This window comes from Colossoma macropomum, unplaced genomic scaffold, assembly GCF_904425465.1.
Source record: "Colossoma macropomum unplaced genomic scaffold, Colossoma_macropomum, whole genome shotgun sequence".
In the NCBI taxonomy this organism is placed as follows: domain Eukaryota; kingdom Metazoa; phylum Chordata; class Actinopteri; order Characiformes; family Serrasalmidae; genus Colossoma; species Colossoma macropomum.
This window is the reverse complement of record NW_023494785.1, coordinates 26,709,290-26,727,726: the sequence shown is the minus strand read 5'-3', so window position 1 is coordinate 26,727,726 and position 18,437 is coordinate 26,709,290. Positions and strand designations below refer to the sequence as shown.

General features: G+C 36.6%; 1 protein-coding gene across 11 annotated transcripts in view; it reads right to left on the bottom strand.

Moving 5' to 3' along the window:
• The window catches only part of ptpn6 (protein tyrosine phosphatase non-receptor type 6), a 37,769-nt gene extending 20,835 nt beyond the window's left edge, over positions 1-16,934 (bottom strand). Inside the window, exons 1-7 of one of the 11 annotated variants that reach the window (XM_036588951.1) lie at positions 16,623-16,934; positions 15,123-15,191; positions 14,778-15,008; positions 14,432-14,525; positions 13,682-13,752; positions 13,047-13,169; positions 8,857-9,051 (exon numbers count right to left, since the gene is read on the bottom strand). In XM_036588951.1, the coding sequence (XP_036444844.1) occupies positions 8,857-9,051; positions 13,047-13,169; positions 13,682-13,689 (326 nt within the window). In that variant the 5' untranslated portion in view covers positions 13,690-13,752; positions 14,432-14,525; positions 14,778-15,008; positions 15,123-15,191; positions 16,623-16,934. The other 10 variants (XM_036588940.1, XM_036588960.1, XM_036588974.1 and 7 more) reach the window with 10 other exon arrangements.
• Between the last annotated feature and the right edge of the window lie 1,503 nt (positions 16,935-18,437).

Genomic DNA, 18,437 nt, shown 5'->3' with positions numbered 1-18,437 from the left:
AAAAAAAAATCTAAATTTCACATACTGCACTTCAGCAAATCCAATTAAACATGACTAATTATGCTCTCTTTTTAACTAAACATGCAGCTTATCAGTGTTCTTGAAATACTAACGAGATTCATAATATGCTCATAGAAGCATATCACTTTTCATGATAACTAAAAGTATTACAATAATGATATATGGTCATATTGCCCATCACTAACTTATGTGCTTGCAAACTATTAAGTATTCACAATATGCTTTGGTCATTCACTAGTGACTCGTAGGACACGAAAAAGCACAAAGACTCCCAAGGACCACATCAGCTATCACACACTGCTACAACTTAAAGCCAAATGTAGAACAAAGACATTTACATACACAGATTCTTAAAGCCACCGATACTTTCATTTGTCTTCTAATCATTTGCAGACAGACAGCTAATGAAAAGAGGAAAGCTGCAGGAAAGGACAGGCTAGCAGAATTTAGGTATACAATTTACAGCGACTCAGAACTACTATAAACTAAAATTATAGAAAATGAATGGCGATGATTTCCATAACATCATGAAACATAATGAAAAAGACACTTTATACATTGTTTATTTTTCCAAAAATTAGTGTCTGGATTTCAAGAGAATGACTGATATGTTGTTGCTGTCAGAGCAAGATCTTGTAATCTAATTTGTTTCCATGTTTTTTGGGACACAATAATCAATTGAAATAGTCCAAAATTACTTGAAATAAAATTCTGGACCACATCAACTATCACACACAGGTACAGCACAGCAGTCTAGTGTTTGGGATTGCTGCTGTTTATTAGGTCAGTGTGCTGAAATGGAAGCAGCAGGTAAGTAAGCAGCTGAAGAGCCTGGAGATAAAATAGGCTCATATGCAGGATGACATGTTGATGATTTTCTGTTCCAGTACTTTAAATGCAGCATCATATAAACATGAGCCACCACCCACAGTGACTAAAAGAGAGAGAGAGGGTAGCTGAAGACCAACTGGATGGTCTGGTCACTCTTTGCAAACGTGTCAAAACTAAAGTTTCCAACCGCAGAGGAGAAGAGGAAGTCAAACAGTCAACAGAGGGACGGAAGTGTGTCTGTGTGTTCACTTTTTCATTAACACACACACTTATTTGTGCACATTTGCTTTCCAGCAAACTGTTTTTTAAACATTAAAATTCTAAAACATTGTAATGTGCCTCATAAAGACCACTGAAACTGTTGGCTTGTTGGCTTATTTGCTCATTACTCTTAAAACTTTTAATTCTACAAACTACTCAGTGACTGATATGGAACCTACATTAACCACCATGGTAAAGATATGTGGTCATGAGACACTTATCCCAAGCAATATCAAAAGCATGTTGCAATTTTATAATAATAAAAAATAGTTTCTCATTTGTTGCAGAGACATTCTGTCAAAATGTACAGATTTTGGGCTTTATTTAATAGCTATTTACCTGTAAATACTTGTTTTGTAGGAATAAAATCATCCTTTCTATTTTGTTATGTTTTTGTCACTTTTTCAAACTGAAACAAATTTCAGAAGCAAATGTAATTCATTATGTACTAGCTTTCATAAGCTAGTAAGCTAGTTAGTCCAATGTATAGGACAACGACAATAATAACACAATAATATAATAGACTTCTCAGGCTTTAGGAATTCATACCGTATAATACAATTAGTGTATGACTTATAATCAATTATAAGACGGATTATATTCTGTGGATCAGTCAGATCGATACTGATAAGCTTACATAAAGGAAGAAACCAGCAGGAACTTATTAGAACCTGGATGTGAGGCAACATTTGACTTTGAGAATATTTTCATTCATCAAATGTTTATTAGAATGTTTATTATTTATTTTGTGCTCTGCGTTTAATTCTTCACTTTTGTTAATGTTTACTACACCACCACTAAATGTGACTGTTTCACTCTCAGGTTTAAATGAACATATAGACTTCTCAGGATTTGGGAATTCATATTGTATAATTCAAATAGTGCTTATAATGATTTAAAATCCATTATAAGACATTTTATTTTCTGTGGGTCAGTCACTAACACATTCTAATCCTGATAAGCCTATGTAGAGCAAGAAACCAGCGCAGACTTATTACAGCCTGAAACTGACAAATAAAAAATGAATATTTTTAATCATGAACCATTTTTTCAGTGCACCTAAGACCAGTGCCATTGTGCGCAAATAACATTCTGGGTATGTAGGACGGCTCTGGTAGTGAGGTATGTAGACTAATACATTTACATAGAGCTTATACATCTAAAACTATACATCATAAGTCTGAAACAATCGTGTGATCACTGTGTGATTACAGGTGTATTGTACTGCGTCATTAGCATGGATGTTCACTAATGTTGGGGAAATTAATTAAATGTAGCAAGCCATCTAGCTTACTATCACGGGCATGAAGCAAGAGTATTCGAATATCCCAAAGAGAAACCAAACTAATACTTGCTGTTATTAACAGGAAGTACCACCCTCACATTGCATCCCTAGGGCTTCTTTGCTTGTGAGATTCTCCACAAATTCACTATTAAAGCAGGAGACATTCAAGTAAGTTCACTGATTTTTTAATTCTTGATCAATTGATCATGAACAAATGCCAGTTATGCATTTGATTACATTTTTGAATAACCACACACTTTCCTAGCATGCACCCCTATTTATTATTACCTTCAGTGATTTTCTTCTGAAACTGGGCCTACCATGTTGTTTGTCTTGCACACATTTTCTGTAGGATATTAAAAGTTAACAATTTAGTTTTTCTTAAATTTAAGTTGAAATTCTTGTTACCGCAATGTGCCTGGCTCTGCATAAATGTAGGTTATGTTGTAATTTAAATTGAAAAAGTTTAAAATTAAAAAAGGCTACTGTAATGAAAAACAGTGTCCATAATTGATGTTCTGATCGTCAATAACATCTTTTAAGCGAATGCTGAGATTTTTGACTAAGCCTCATAGAGACATGCTTCAAACTGGTTACCAGGCAAACAAATGTTTTTTAGACTTTATGTTGACTCGTACTGATATATTGATATTTTGACACTATTGGTTGTCATGACTGATCTGGGTTATTTTCCATATTTAGAACAAAATGTCAGATTAATACATTTTGACCGAAATCTTCATTCGGTTCTAAATGTGTACATTGAATACAATTTTGCTTTGTGAACATGGTTTCTTCATGGTTGACACTTGATGCTAAGGTGCTTTATCAACACGCACACACTATTTGAAAATACACTGATTTAATCTAAAAAAACACAAAAAATAGAATTTAAAATTGGTTTGTACATTTTGGCAATGAGATACGTTGCTTATTATTCCCAAAATTGGAATGAAATCAAGATTTCAAGAGATATGTTGTTGCTGTCAGAACAGGACCTTGTAATCCAATTTGTTTCCACATTTTGAGACTCATGAATCAACAGAAATGACCTTGAACTTGAAATAAAATCTCGTTACATTAATGTACATTATAGTTAAAAATGCTGTTTCCTTCTCTTGTAAAGTTTCCATTTTATAGATGATTTTCCTATGACAGGGATGATATAGTTTTCGTATAATATTATCTGTACATGCTGTTCTATTAGTACTCCAGTAGTGCACCATGTGTACTGGCTTATATTGTCCAATTCAGTACTATAAGTATAGCTTTACTATCCGATAATGCACTATAAGTATAGCTTTACACTGCCCAATACTGCACTACACATGTAGCTTTACACTGCCCAATACTGCACTACACATATAGCTTTACACTGCCCAACACTGCACTACACATATAGCTCTACACTGCCCAATACTGCACAGTAAGTACAGCTTTACACTGTCCAGAATGGCACTGTAAGTACAGCTTTACACTGTTTCATACTGCCTTTGAAATAAAACTTTACACTGTCTAATACTGCATTGCATGTACTATCTTAAATGTACGTCACTGTCCTGCTGTCAATGTTTATCTGAGATCGTAATGTCTGCCAGAGAAAGCTTTTTTGTTATGCTGTACTGGTATAATGATACATTTGAACTAAATTGGTTTTACACTCCACTGGTCCCAATAGTCAGTCCTGGGACTTAGAGCAAATATTTGCTTTTTATGTTTGTATAAATGGCCTGGTAACTAAAATACATATCTAGATCATGATCAAATATAGTACTGTCACCCACTACCGCATTTCATATCTGTTCCTATGACATTTATAGAACAGGTCTGATTTAAGATGACTATTTATTGTTTTACTGCATCACTAGGCACAGACTATCAGTTGTTTGTAAGAGGTTGAGTTCTGCAAGCCCCAAAGGGTGAATATGGCCCAAACGCAAAACACACAATAAATACGTTGATGTAAGCCAATACGTTATCCAAATCCACAGATTAGTCAGCTTTGTTGACACATTACAATGACCTATAATAATGGCCTGATCCTCGCTGGAACCTATTTATTTATTACATTTTAATTCCTAACATTTGCATCCAGCTTTATCCCTCTTGACACAGAGAATGTTTTTGTTTCTGATCAAAGGCAAAACTACTGCTGTAACAGTCAAATGTATGGACACAGCTATTCACTATGAGTTTTACTTTATTTTTACTGTTAATAACAGTGACCATATCAAAACTATGAAATAAATTATGAACCAACACATATGGAAGTAAGCAGGGAGAAAAATAAGAGAATTTTATGTTCGCCAAAAAATCAGCACAATATATGATTATTGTGCTAATATTTAATATTATTATAAACAATGATACAAGACTGTAGCATTTTAAAATTGATGAAGTTGCATCACCACCTTCAGATCAATACATCTTGATGCATTAATATATTTTTACACCCCTATCTCCCAACTGAGATCACATCAGGACCCCCACTTGCACACATACTGATAAGTGCCGCAAATCTTTCAGAGTATAACCTACAGAGCTTGAAACATAGAGCACTAAGCATATTCTGCAACTCGATGAAACCAGTGCAACGGCTGCAGACATGACCAAGTCGTAACTGAGACGTTTCTGACCTCAGAGTGGGAAAAATCTATCACATTAATGGTGAATCACCATACTCTACATGTACTTTGAAAAAAAGAAGCACAAACCAAACAACCTTTTTAAGTCCGATAAGAGTTTTTCCGACCTCAGACAGCTGACGCTGCATGAACGCTTTGAGGTAGGAAGTGGGAAGCTCCGAGTTGGAAAATTCAGTTAAACTTTATTTTGATAGTACCCTATGGATTATTTGCAGAGTCTTTAATTGTTAACAAACTATTTTGTGAGATCAAAAGTGTTAAGGTTAGGTTTAGGCTTAGTGTTAGATTTTATAGAATCTGTTACATTCAACATAAAGTTCAGTTGTGTTTACAACATATTGAGTTCAATGTTAAAAATTCCAGATTTCCAACATCATACCGCTCCAATTAGTCTTACGCAAACTGCATGTCATTGTAAAATATAATAATTGCACTAACTTAATTTTTTATTTACGTATTTGTTAAAACTACTAATAGTAATCTGATAACACACACTATTTCTTGTATAACCCTTAGTTACTTAGTTACTTAGTTACTAAAATCTATTTAAGATCATTTAATTTGGATATGTCATACATACTGAAAAATCTTTTGCCCAAAAAGCTTCCCAGCATTCTTAGTGGTTTTGTTGGTTTCTGTTAATAACTCTTTTTTTAAATTATAAATAAAATTCTTTTTGCAAAATGTTATTTCTGTTTCATAGCATACTCTCATGTTAAACGTGATGACATGGTTTTGTGTTCAAGTTTAACCGTGAATGCTAACAGACTGGCAAATATACTGTCTGCTATTAGAGTCCACAGAAATGGTTGATTCTAGTCTTAGATAAGCCATTTACTCATTTGTGTACAACAGTTCATTTAATGTAATGGAATTGGTGTATTTGATGCTATCACATTACATAAGGAAGAGTATTTGATTCAAGTTAACCAAACTAATTCAAGATCAAGCAGAACTTAAAAAAGTAGAGCACTGCCAGCTCAGTGGAAACCATTTATAATTATTGGGCTGTTGAGATCAGCAGTGTGGATCACTGAAAATTAAAAAGTAACCATAACTCATATACAAGTTATTTAAGTTTGAACTTGCCTGTTGCCTGTTAAAATTACCTGTAAAGTAATTTTACAGATTTTTTCAGGGCAATAATTTTGCATTATAATATTTTAGTAAAGTCAACTAATTCAAGCTTACAGTGTATACACCCATACTGCATGGCATAGGTAGCGGTTTGCACAAGGCTAATTTAGTTACATTATTGCTCGACATTAGCCTTAGTGTTACATTAGCTATTGCGGATAGCAGTTCAACTTCTGGTGGGGGTAATGGGAAAACTGTGTGCAGGTCACTATAGCTCCACCCACAACACAACCTACTGATTAACTGACTCCATCTCTTATATATAGAATATCAAAGCCATACTAATCTACTTTATGGCTATTATCTCACTTTCCTATTATATCTAATGCAGTTAAACTTTACATATACATGAAATCTTTGTTTTCATAAATATTTTGCATTAATATTGTGGAGTTTTTACTTTTTAGAGATTTTACTTTTCAAGAGATTTCTGGCATCGTTCATTTTTACAGGAACATACAGTAAATTACACAGTGAACGTTAAGATTGGACTGGTCTGAGAATTCATGCGCAATACAATGACATATGGTAATTTAGGAACTAGTATGTTATTGTAAATCATATGTGAATTTTACTGTAAAAATACAGCAATTTTTAGAGTGTTAAAACATTTTTACACTGTAAGGTTAAACACAAGTCAGATTTATAAAAGCAGCTATGAGCGGCGAGGGACCCAAACATCAGCCAGTCACTCTCACACCTGCTATAAGCGGCGGGGAACCAGGGGATAGAAAGTAGTTTTAGGAAGCATAGCCATACCTATTATAGCTCACCCATCTGCATACACAAATGTTGGGTTGCATTTGCAGGTCTCTGGCCTCTGGCTGAAACATTTAGTGGGATTTTTTCGGTCAGCTGCGCTGTAATACACCTGCGTTGTAGCTAATTATATATGTATTTAGCATTCTAAGTAGAACCATGGCTGATCTAAATCATTTTCCATGTTAGCTGGTGTTGTGTGATGTGCTGTATCCTGTTTTTGCTGTGCTGTGCTGTGCTCTGACCCAAACCCTGCAACTGAGATAATGTTCCATTACGTATTGGCCTCACATAAACTCACCACAACCCTCTGATTATGTTCACATGCCAGGTACACGGTCACGGCATACAGTGGTAATTCATCGCCATAAAGCAACAGTAAGTAAGAATTTCACAATCTTGCTGTGTCCAGACACAGCTGGCCATGTGGCAGTATTAGCAGTAGCTGTTTGGACCTTTGCAGGAAATAAGGGTAGCTCAGATACCACAGTAATCAGTCACGCCTTCTTATCAGTATTCAAATACACTCTCAGAAATAACATGTAAGGTTATGCTTACAGAAGTCAAGTGTTATCACTCATTATGCCATACTATTAAAATATAATGATGTAAGTACATATCAGGTTGCATCATGAGTTAAGCAATGAAATATTTACATTCTATATCGCAGCATCAAGTTTGCACTTCAAAATTTTTTTCATTTGTTCTGATGTCAAGCAATGACAAAAACATGGAAAAAAAATAAAAAAGATGTTTCTTCTGTCTACAAAACAAAACCATAACTTTCTAACAAATCCAAATCACAATAGAACATCTCCTCTTTCATTTACAAACACAAATGTCATATTGACTATACGTTTAGAATCTGCACTTTTGACAGAATTGCTCTTCTTGTTTCAATAAGGTAAAAGTAATAAATATTTCAGAACTGAGATTTGGAGGCAAGATGCATGCATGGATATTCACTGCACAAGCAGTGAGAAATCACACAAACTGGGCAGATATAACATGCTGGGCAAGCCAAAGATGCGTAACCCAGGCAAACAGTCCTAAAGGCCAATCTAGAGAACAAACACAACTTTGATCAAGGCTCTCAGACTCAACCAAGAAGTGAGAGACTTTGCAAATGCCAAACACAGAGTGAAAGGCACACTGTCTACCAAAAGTCTGAAGACAACCTGCCTACTTTTGAAACTTTCTAAGCGGTGTTTGTTTTATCACTGTTAATTTTCAGTTAGATAAGTAAAATACCAGCAGTGTTTCAGTTACAAAAACAACTATTTATTAACATATTAGATATATTTTGCAGCACTTAGCTTTATACTGAACAAACTGTAATATGAAGAGCAGGTTTTGTCTAAATAATGATTTGATTATTTCTTTATTTTTACCCCAAGGTGGTTTAAGCTTCAGAATGGTCTGATCGGTTTGATGTTAAACAATGACAAAAACGTGGCAAAATGTAAAAGGATGTTTCTCTTTCCATTACTTTCCATCGGATTCAAATCATAATAAAAGTATCTGCTTAGCTCAGAGTTTTCTGCATTTTCACCTGAGTTTCTCTGCTTTTTAACGAGCTATGAGTGAGAAAAATTCATACAAAATTACAGCAGACTTTCGCTATTGCCACAGATAACTGCAACTTCTTTGGCTTTACCACTGAACTTTGTTAACCCTTTATGAACAGCACTGACTCCACGAATCAGGCTGTATGTGCGTGTCTGTGTTAGTGAGCAACTGAACAAATGGCCCTGCTTTTACGTCAGCGGACCAAGTATTACGGGAGTAAGATGCTAAAAGGACAGATGCCTGCGCTGATACTTCTTTGTCCTACATGCTGCAGGATATTGCACAAAGCAGTGGAGCACTGCAGTGAGAAGTGAATGTGAGTATAGGGTGCTTTGGCTGTGGACTCACCTCTCTGTGGTAGGGTCAGAGGAATTGACAGGGTATTTAAGCTCAATGATGGTTCCATCTTTATCCTGTAGCACACCGTGGTTTCCTGTGTAGTACTCCACCAGCTCTGATAATGTAGCAAACTTCTCACCACCATACAGATCATAGTAATCGCCAGTATTCTGGATCCTGATGTGTGTCACCGTGTCCCCAACTCTAAGAGAGATAAGAGAGAGAGGCAGAGACAGAGAGAAAGAGCCTTAACAGTAGCTTTTCCTGCCATTCAAACTTCAGTCTAAATATCTAAAGGCAAAAAGAACTTTAGTTTTTTTAAACAAATGACAGCTGAATATGTTATAGAGGCTGAGTAAATGTTTGGATATGGTGGGTGGTAAGCATTAGGTAAAAGAAGAGACATGAAAACATCCTTCCCAACCTGGAAAGCGCAACAAGCCTTTCATTCATTCAAACACTCCTGTTTGCTCACAAAACTATAGTCAAACCATATAATAATAATTTAAAAAACATTGATGCAATGTGATAGAAATGAGCACAGATCACACAAAATCAAATCTAACAAACAGATAATGTGGTACATCAATCAGGTTTTTTTATTTTGGTGGAGGGAGTTGGTGGGTCATTTTAATGCATTTAATTCACATAAGTGTAAAACTGGACATACAGAAAGGCGAAATGAGTATTCAGATTTGTTTTAAAATATACTTCCGCTGCAAATGTCCACTCTTCAGATTTACACAAATAATGTCTTTTAACTTTGTATTTATAAACATCATTCAGACACTCAATACATATATAAATCAGGTTCTAGATATTAATGCTGCAACGACAAAAAAAATTTCCTGTGCTATCTGCCTAAAATTTGTATAGGAGCATTTAGACAAATCAGAACTATTTATATACCTTACAACAAAATTAGAACTCTTTGGCAATAATTTAGCTGCAAGTTTGATCCCAAGTACACAATACCCACAAGTATCGAAGGTGGGAGCATCATGATATGTGGCTTCTTAGCAGTACTGGGGCATTAAATGTCATCAAATGAAAAATGAATGAGATGATGTGTTGGGACATGTTAGAAGAGAATATAATCTCATCAGCCAAAAATCTGTGGAAAAGAAGGATGTTTCAACAATGCAATGAAGTACTAATTTTATTCATTTGTGGTGTCTTAATACTTTTTCCTTTATCAATTTCATTTTTAAACACACTGTTATTTATGCTTATAAATATGTACTTTTGTGTTCATATTAAGTAAAAAGTCAAAAGACACTATGAAGTGGATATATGAACTAGAAGTATAAATTAAAGAACAAAGTCTGAATACTTGTTTCCTCACTCTGTGTTTTTGCAAATGTCTGCTAGACATTTTACCGCCTTGGTATAAGACCGCTGCTGCTTGTATAGGCACATTAGCCACATTAACACATTCACGTGCGACTAAAACACTTTGTTACTGAGTTCCCACACTGCATTCAACTTTATGATTGTGCAGAAGTGGAGTGTTTTATGTTCCACCATACTTTTTGAAACTAGAATAAGAGCTGGGCTCTGGATTAGGGGTGATTTATGAAATTTCCAAATTCCTGATTAGGTTCCCAGTAGACATAATGTACTAAGATAAACAATGCAGTTAAGGTGAAGGCCAATAGTGTATGGACAGTATGTATAGTGTAACTACAAACAATTTATAACCCAAATACATGTGCTCAACAATTCAGAGCTAGAATAGAATTCTGTTGGGCTAGAATTAGGAGCACATTTAATCAGTGGAATTATATATCAGTGTTAAAGAAATGGTTCTGCAAAAAACAAACGTACACAATTTTCCCCTTACTTCAAATGTAGTTGATCAGCCAAGACACATTTGGTGCCCATAGCTTGATAACTTAACACTTTGATGAGGTTTGAGGCAAATACATCTTTTAGGGATGCACAGTGCTAATTGACAGGGTATAAGCTTTCATTACTTGTTAGCTATATTAGCCTCAGAGCTCCAGTACAAAATTAAAGAAACAAAAACATGTCTTGGCTGGTCTACTACATTTTGAGTAAGGGAGAAATTGTGTATATTGGACTATTCCGTTAATTCTCCCTTTATGACCTATATACAATACTGTGCAGAAGTCTTACGCAGCCAATAAAATAGTTTTTGATCTATTTATCTTTGAAGTATGTGTGTTCTTGCCAGTAAAACACTATATCATATTAAAATAAATACAAATAAACATAAAAATGGTTTTAAAGTTTTAAAAAGTTATTATTATCTTGGTTAGCATAGTACAGTTAAAAGAACACAGGTTTGGTTCCTGACTTCTTGCTGCTACCTCAACGAGAGGTTTGAAAATTGTTATACTTACGGATACAATAGTTTGCTGTTTACTTGTATTTTTAAGTTTGTGTTTTTTTTTCTAAACAAATAAATGCTTTCTGTTCAGATAAATGGCTTTGCATATTGTTTCCTCAGATGCCAATAACTTTTGCAGAGCATGGAACATCTTTGACCCAGCTGAATCTGCAGGCCTCAGCAAACAGGCACATGTAAGGACCAAGCTGGTCCAGAGCAGGACAACAGCAGAGAAAACAGCAGAACAGCAGTGTGTCTTTATCTATGTAAGATACAAGGACAGACAGGAGGGGAAAGAAAGCAGAATGGACTGATTCTAAAACTCATCTCGATGGCTGAAAGTCACCAGATTATTTCTGTGTAGATCTCTCAGTGAACATACATAAGCATGCCGCGTTTCAGCCAGCCAACAACCCCACCCTTCTCAGGACACAACAAATCTGCGGTTTCTGAAAAAATCTAAACGGCCGTTGTGCCTGAGCAGTATTTAAAGTGTCATGGTAAAGACTTTAGGGCCATGGTAATGTCTTTACAGTCTCAACAACTATATGTTAATTAGCAAAACACTTTGCGTTATCACTGTTTTAATATATTTTGGATGAAGTTCCCAACTCTTGGCTTAAGCCTGAGTTGAGCCTGAGCCTTTTCATTTAAAGTTTATTTTAAGAGTCATTATCATTTTGTAGTGGTGTCTGAAAACAAAGTGAAGAATATTAAGTTCACTCTTAAAATTCCACGAACACATCGTAATAGGTAGTTTTCAATCAGTGCACCTGAGCAGACAATGTACGTAACAGAATGAGACATCTGTCACAGAGTGATGAGCAAACCCATGCTAGTGTGTGAGAATCTTTTACTTCAGTGGTAAAAAAAATCTTTTAATTGAGTGGTACACAAGCATATGCACATAGGGATTTGGCTGCCCATGACGTATGCTCATCATGTCCACAGACTGTGGTCAAAGTGATGCATTCATACGTTTAAAATTACAAAAACATAAAATTATTTCAGCAATATTTCAAACAAAAACTTGAACCTAAATGAACCTAAAACCTGCTTCCATTTTCCACAACAAGGAAACATGCCCCTGTGTAGTTCTGCAGAGCCACGAGGATGAAGCATAGCTAAATTAGCCTACTTACTTATAGTCTTTAAAGGTAGTAAAAGCAACATTTTTATTAGGCCAGCCAAAAAGTATTATTTGAACCATTAATTATTTTCACAGTATCAAATAACAATGGTGTAGGTCTAACATTAGCAATGTAGGCTCATAAAATCTGCATGTTCAAAAGTTGTAGCAGATCACTAAAGTTCCAAAACATGATCTTAAATAAAAACTAATTAGAATTTAGGCTTTTAAAGGCAATATTAATTAATGACAAAAAGCCAGACAAGGATGAGAACCACTGGTTTACATAAATCACAAATTATGGTGCCTATAATAGTGCTCTATAATGGTGCTCCTGAATTTCAATGCAGGGAATAGTGATTAGAAGGCCAGTTCAAACACCGCAACAGAGACACTAAAACGTGCAAGAAAAAGGAAACTATTCCTCAAACCGCTCCTGCTCACCCAGCCACAGTAAAACAAACCGCTTCCTACAGCTCAGCGCCTGCAGAAGGCTAACAGCTGGAAAGCTACACATCAGGAATCCAATGACCAAAATGGTGTTTTGCAGTTTAGCAGACAACAGCCCACAACACAACAGTGAAGATGACCACCACAGCCACCACCGCCCAGCACTGCAGCAGATAAAACACGGCAGCACTAGGCCATGCTCAGGCCTAGTCCTGCTGCTCCAGTCTCTCAGCTAAAAGCATTAAAATCTCAGTTGGGGTGTGTTACCTGACAGATAAAGAGAAATCCCCCACATTCTTCTTGCTGGGCCTGGCCAGGAAGCTGCCATGACCTCCACGGCTCTTCAGAAGCGTCTCTGCTTCTAGACCAGACAAATCTCTATGGAACCACCTGGAAAGCACACACACAGATCTGAATGTTATCCAATACATAGCAAATTGCAAGTTTTAGACAGGAATTCAAATCTGACTCCCCTCCCTTGCACATCTGATATGTGCTTTTTTTTATTAAGTCTAACCACAGAGAACCATTTGTTTGGAAGACGTTAATTTTTGCATTTCATTCACAGGTGAGAGTCTGCGGCAAATGTGAACCTGGAGGGCTTGATGATGTGAATGTGTTCTGATTTCAGCTTCACGGCCCCCACACCGCACACTGCACTATAAATACACGTGCATATGTGACCACACCTGTCCAGTTCCCTGGGGGTGCATGTACTCTCTCTCTCACACACACTCACATGCACTCATTCACTTAATAAGCAACTTCAGCTATCTTTTTAAAAGGGGAATTGCACAATAGAAATCATCTGCTGTGGCGAGCAGCGTGCGACAAAAGTAAAACTGAAAAAAGGAACATGAAGGAGAACGAAGAGACAGAGAGAGAGAGAGAGAACAACTTACCGAACCATGTTTTTCTTTCACACTCTGCCAAGCCCGACAGGAGAGAAGACACGTTTTGTCACTTTAGGCACCTAAATAAGTAAGCGAGCAAGTAAGTAAATCAATAAACTAACAAACAGTCAAACCCTAACGCTCTGTCTGTCTCTCACTCTGGCTGAATATTACAGTGAGAGAGAGAGAAATTGAAGCAGAGAGAAAGAGAGTCAAAGACAGATAAGGAGGGACAAATAAACAAAATAAATAAACATGCTATTACTTCAGGCATACAAACAAACAAATAAATACAGTCATCCTATCTGTAGTGACTCTCAAACCCCAATGTTCTGTCTCTCTCTCTTTTCCTCTGTCCATCCAACCTGCCCTCTACAGCATCTCTCAAAAAGTACAAACCACTAGCTGCTCGCTCTCCTTCTCTCTCTCTCTCTCTCTCTCTCTCTCTCTCTCTCTCTCTCTCTCTCTGTCCTCCACCCACGCTCTTTCAGGTGAAATATAAACACACTTACTCTCTTCAGCTCTCTGAAAACCAGTAACTGTCGACCGCCCGCTCTATTTAAGCCCTCAGCCTTGATGGCCCTCCCTCTGCTTCTCTTTCTCTCTCTCTTTCTTTCTCTCTTGTACTCTGTCACACTCAAGCTTCTTCCTTCCTTTTTGTGGCTTTTTTTGCAAAGCAGTGAAAGCGATCGCAAGGATGGGGGGCACCATTTAACAGAGAGATTTCAGAAGCCTCATCCTCTCTCATCTGAGCTTTACCTGCCGTCCCTCTGTCCACACTGTCCAGTATGCTATGAGCCGAGGTGACGTCACTGCTGCTCGTTGGATGTCTACAAAGCACTGAGAACACGACCTTTGTAGTGAGAGAGAGAGAGATAACGGAAGATAAAAAAGAGAAAGAGAGAGAGTGTGTTCCCTCAACCTTTTTATTTGTTTATGACTGATGTTTTACATAACTTATTAACTTATTATATATTTCTCCTCCTATTTGTGTTTATGTTAACTACCAAACAGTAACAAACCATGTAAACTGTAAAACTTGTGCCAAAACGCATTGACAGATTGAGAGAGATAGAGAGAGAGATACCAATGTAAAACACATTACCCTCAGTCACAGAGCGCATGTACCACTGTCTACTTTTTTCTCTGAAAATATCTGTCCTCCTCTTTCAGTCATTCTCCATCCTTCTCTTTCTCTAACATTTCTTTGTCACTTTGCGTGCTTCTGCTGTTCCATCTGCAGCGTAACTTGCACACAAAGTTCAACTGTAAATTACACTTCCTTATTCCTGTTGCTCTACAGCAGGCAGCAAGAGTGACTTTCAGTCACAGCTTTCTACAGAACACACACATGCACACACACACACATACACACACACACAGCCTTGAGTAAGTATTACTACATGCAATGTGAGCACACGTTGTGTTCCTGTGTGTTTTCCATTCTTACCTCTGTTATATTACACAAGACCACAAGTGCAAGACTTCATTTCCCACAGTGCAAAGTGATGTGTGGTATCTAAACAAACAAAGAGGAAACAGTCAGTTACAAATATATAACAATGGATTACAACATGTTTGTTCTGACACACATAGAAAAGAGTTAAAAGCATCCAGTTTCATTCCAGGTGGTTAATGTTGGGCAGATTATTGTCTACACTAATGAGTGGCTGCAAACATAAAACATGTTTGAATTGCAAATGGAAGGTCACTGAACCTTAACTCAGAAACTCTGGAATTTGAATATTTGCAAAATTAGACAACCACAAGCCACAATCCCATACTGTCTACAAAACAAGTGCCTTTACAGACCTTTAGCCCACAGCATGTGCCTAACCCACAGATACTACAGCTGCCTTTAAACACAGAGAGATCATTCAAGAACACACACTTTCAGACACAGTCACATACTCAAAAACACACACAAAAAAAAACACACACACACACTCAAAAACACACTCACACAAACTCAAAAACATAGACTTATACACACTCACACACTCAAAATATACACTTTCAGACAGCCACACACTCAAAAAAACACTCGCACTCACACACACTCTGACACACACACACACACACACACACACACACACTCAAAAACACACTGACAGATAGTCACACACTCAAAAACACACACCCTCACACACTCAAAAACAAACACTCAGACACACACACTTTTAAGAACAGACACACACACTCACAGATAGTCACACATTCAAAAACACACTCTCAGACACACAGTCCCACACAAAAACAAACACAAACACACACAGACACACAGACCTCTAACAAACACCTCAGTCCAACCACAGCACCACTGTAGCTGTGCGTGCGTGTTTGGAGGCAATGGTTAAGAGCGGTCAGCAGGTAAATAAGACCTTCAGAAAACAAGGCCACTGAATCAGAATCTACACACAGACTCACTGACACATATACGCACACACCCACACACACTACTGAAAAAAAAGAGTATGGGGGTCACCTAGAAACACATACGCAGTGACACTTCCGCAACTAAAAAAAGAATATTAAGGAATGAGTAAGAGAAAGCATTTATATTATTGAGACAGAGATGAAATGATAAACTAGCAGATCATACTAAAACATTGTAAACTTGTTTAATTATTACCATTTAGCAGGTGAAGGGAGAAAAGAGAGAGATGGAAAGACAGAGAGAAAGCAAGCAAGAAGTAGAGGGAGAGAGATGAATGAATTATCAGAGCAGACAGATAAATAATGCACAAACCATTATAAACAATGGGAATGACAACCCAATCATCAATAGTTAACCATTTAGCAGGAGGTAAATAGTAAAAAAAAAAAAGATCACAAAGATTAAGGGGGAGAGAGAGAGAAAATGGGAGATGGCAGAGAGAAACAGAAAAAGACAGACACAGAGAGAGAGAGAGAGAGAGAGAGAGAGAGAGAGGCAACAGCAGACACTCACCTACAGGCCGAGCTAGACGAGTGCAGCGCTGTTCTTCACGCAGTGGGTAAACATACACAGAGCAGCGGGCTGTTTGAGTGAAGGCTTTACAGAGTGGATTGGAACAGTTTGAACTGCAGTCCTGTCCTAAGGAACCTTTCATCCTCCACTCGTCCTCTCTCTGTCTGTATCTAAACGGTAGTTGTGATAAGCTATCTGGCAGAATGATTACACTTCTCCACCCTGTAATTTTCCTAAATTGCCATGTTTTGTCTGAGGGCCAGAATGCGTCCAAATCTTCTTCCCAGTCCCCAAACACACACACTCGCCCTCTCACTGCCCAGCCTCCCCCTTGTAAATTCTGTCATTCTGTAACAGGGTGAGATCTCTTTACTGACATTACTGAGCCTTTCACTCCCATTAGCCTGGAAAACACAGTAAACACTACAGTAAGCAAATGTGCACAGTAACTACGTATGACAACTAGGTGTAATTTGTTCACAGTAACTAGTCACATTTACTTAATTTAATTACTGTAACTAGTCACATTTATTTAAGTATTGCAACTAGTTACATTTATTTAGAGTAATTTAATTACTGTAACTAGTCACATATATTTAAGTATTGCAGCTAGTTACATTTATTTAGAGTAATTTAATTACTGTAACTAGTCACATATATTCAGAGTAATTTATTCATAGCAAAAAGTCACATTTATTCAGAGTAATAAGAGTAAAAATTAAATGCAGTGAAATACCTTCTTCATAATTTTCTTGTGAAATAAAAACAAGTGTTTTTTTAATGATGATTTGGGTTTCAGTGTTTTAAAGACTTACTTAAGTTTTATGCTTTCTAAATGCTGTAACACTGAGATGTTGCTAAAAAATACAAGTTTTTGGCCATGTTTTTGCAAATTATAAGTAAAGTTAAAATGTCTGTAAAACTTGAGATATTCTGTGCATATGCAGTGCATGGAGAATAAATATGCTGATATTGTTTTTTATTATTGTTGATTTTGTATCTTTTGCTTATAAACATTCTAAAAATTAACATACATGTAAAATATTTTTTACTTGCAAATTTACAGTAAATTGCTGGCTGCTAAGTTGCATTAATTTTATAGCTGTTATGTAAAATTACAGGAGATTACTGTACTGCTTTATCATTTTATTTTAAATTACAAGATCCCAAAAAGAAAACCATCTAACAGACTTCAGTCCATATGCTGATAGATGATAGATGTACAAAGATGTTCTACTGGAGTTCTACAGGAAACTCCAGTACTTGAGGGGTTTTTGGACCTGATTTCCTTTTTTTCACTTCAGCTAGAGTCAATATTTCCCTTAAGTAGCAATACTGCTACTTGAATATGGTTTCAGGTAACTTCTAACTGAATTAACTAAATTTCGTCTAACATTCTATGAGGTACAAATTCTATAATATAGCACACAGTGCTATACACTAGCATTGTTTTCCTGGGTAACTGTTGTTCTTAGGTTAACAAAAATTCTGAAAAAATACTCATGACACCCAGATATCATTTTGTTATTTTTTATTGTATGTAGATCTCAAAAAACAAATAATATGTGTATAAACAATACCAGGGTAACAACAATAATTACAAAGTGAGCTAATCAAATGGTTTTAATGTGGAAAATCCGCCTTGTTTCGAAAACGTCCTACTGGTGTTTTCCGACTGAGAGCTGGAGAAGGGAGCGTGGCTTTTAAGAGGCTTGAGCGACATCATCCAGGGACCAATCAAGAACGAAGAACTGTTTGGACGGAGGATGGCGGACAGGAAAGAGGCTCTTTTCAAACATGGTTTGTTAATGAAAT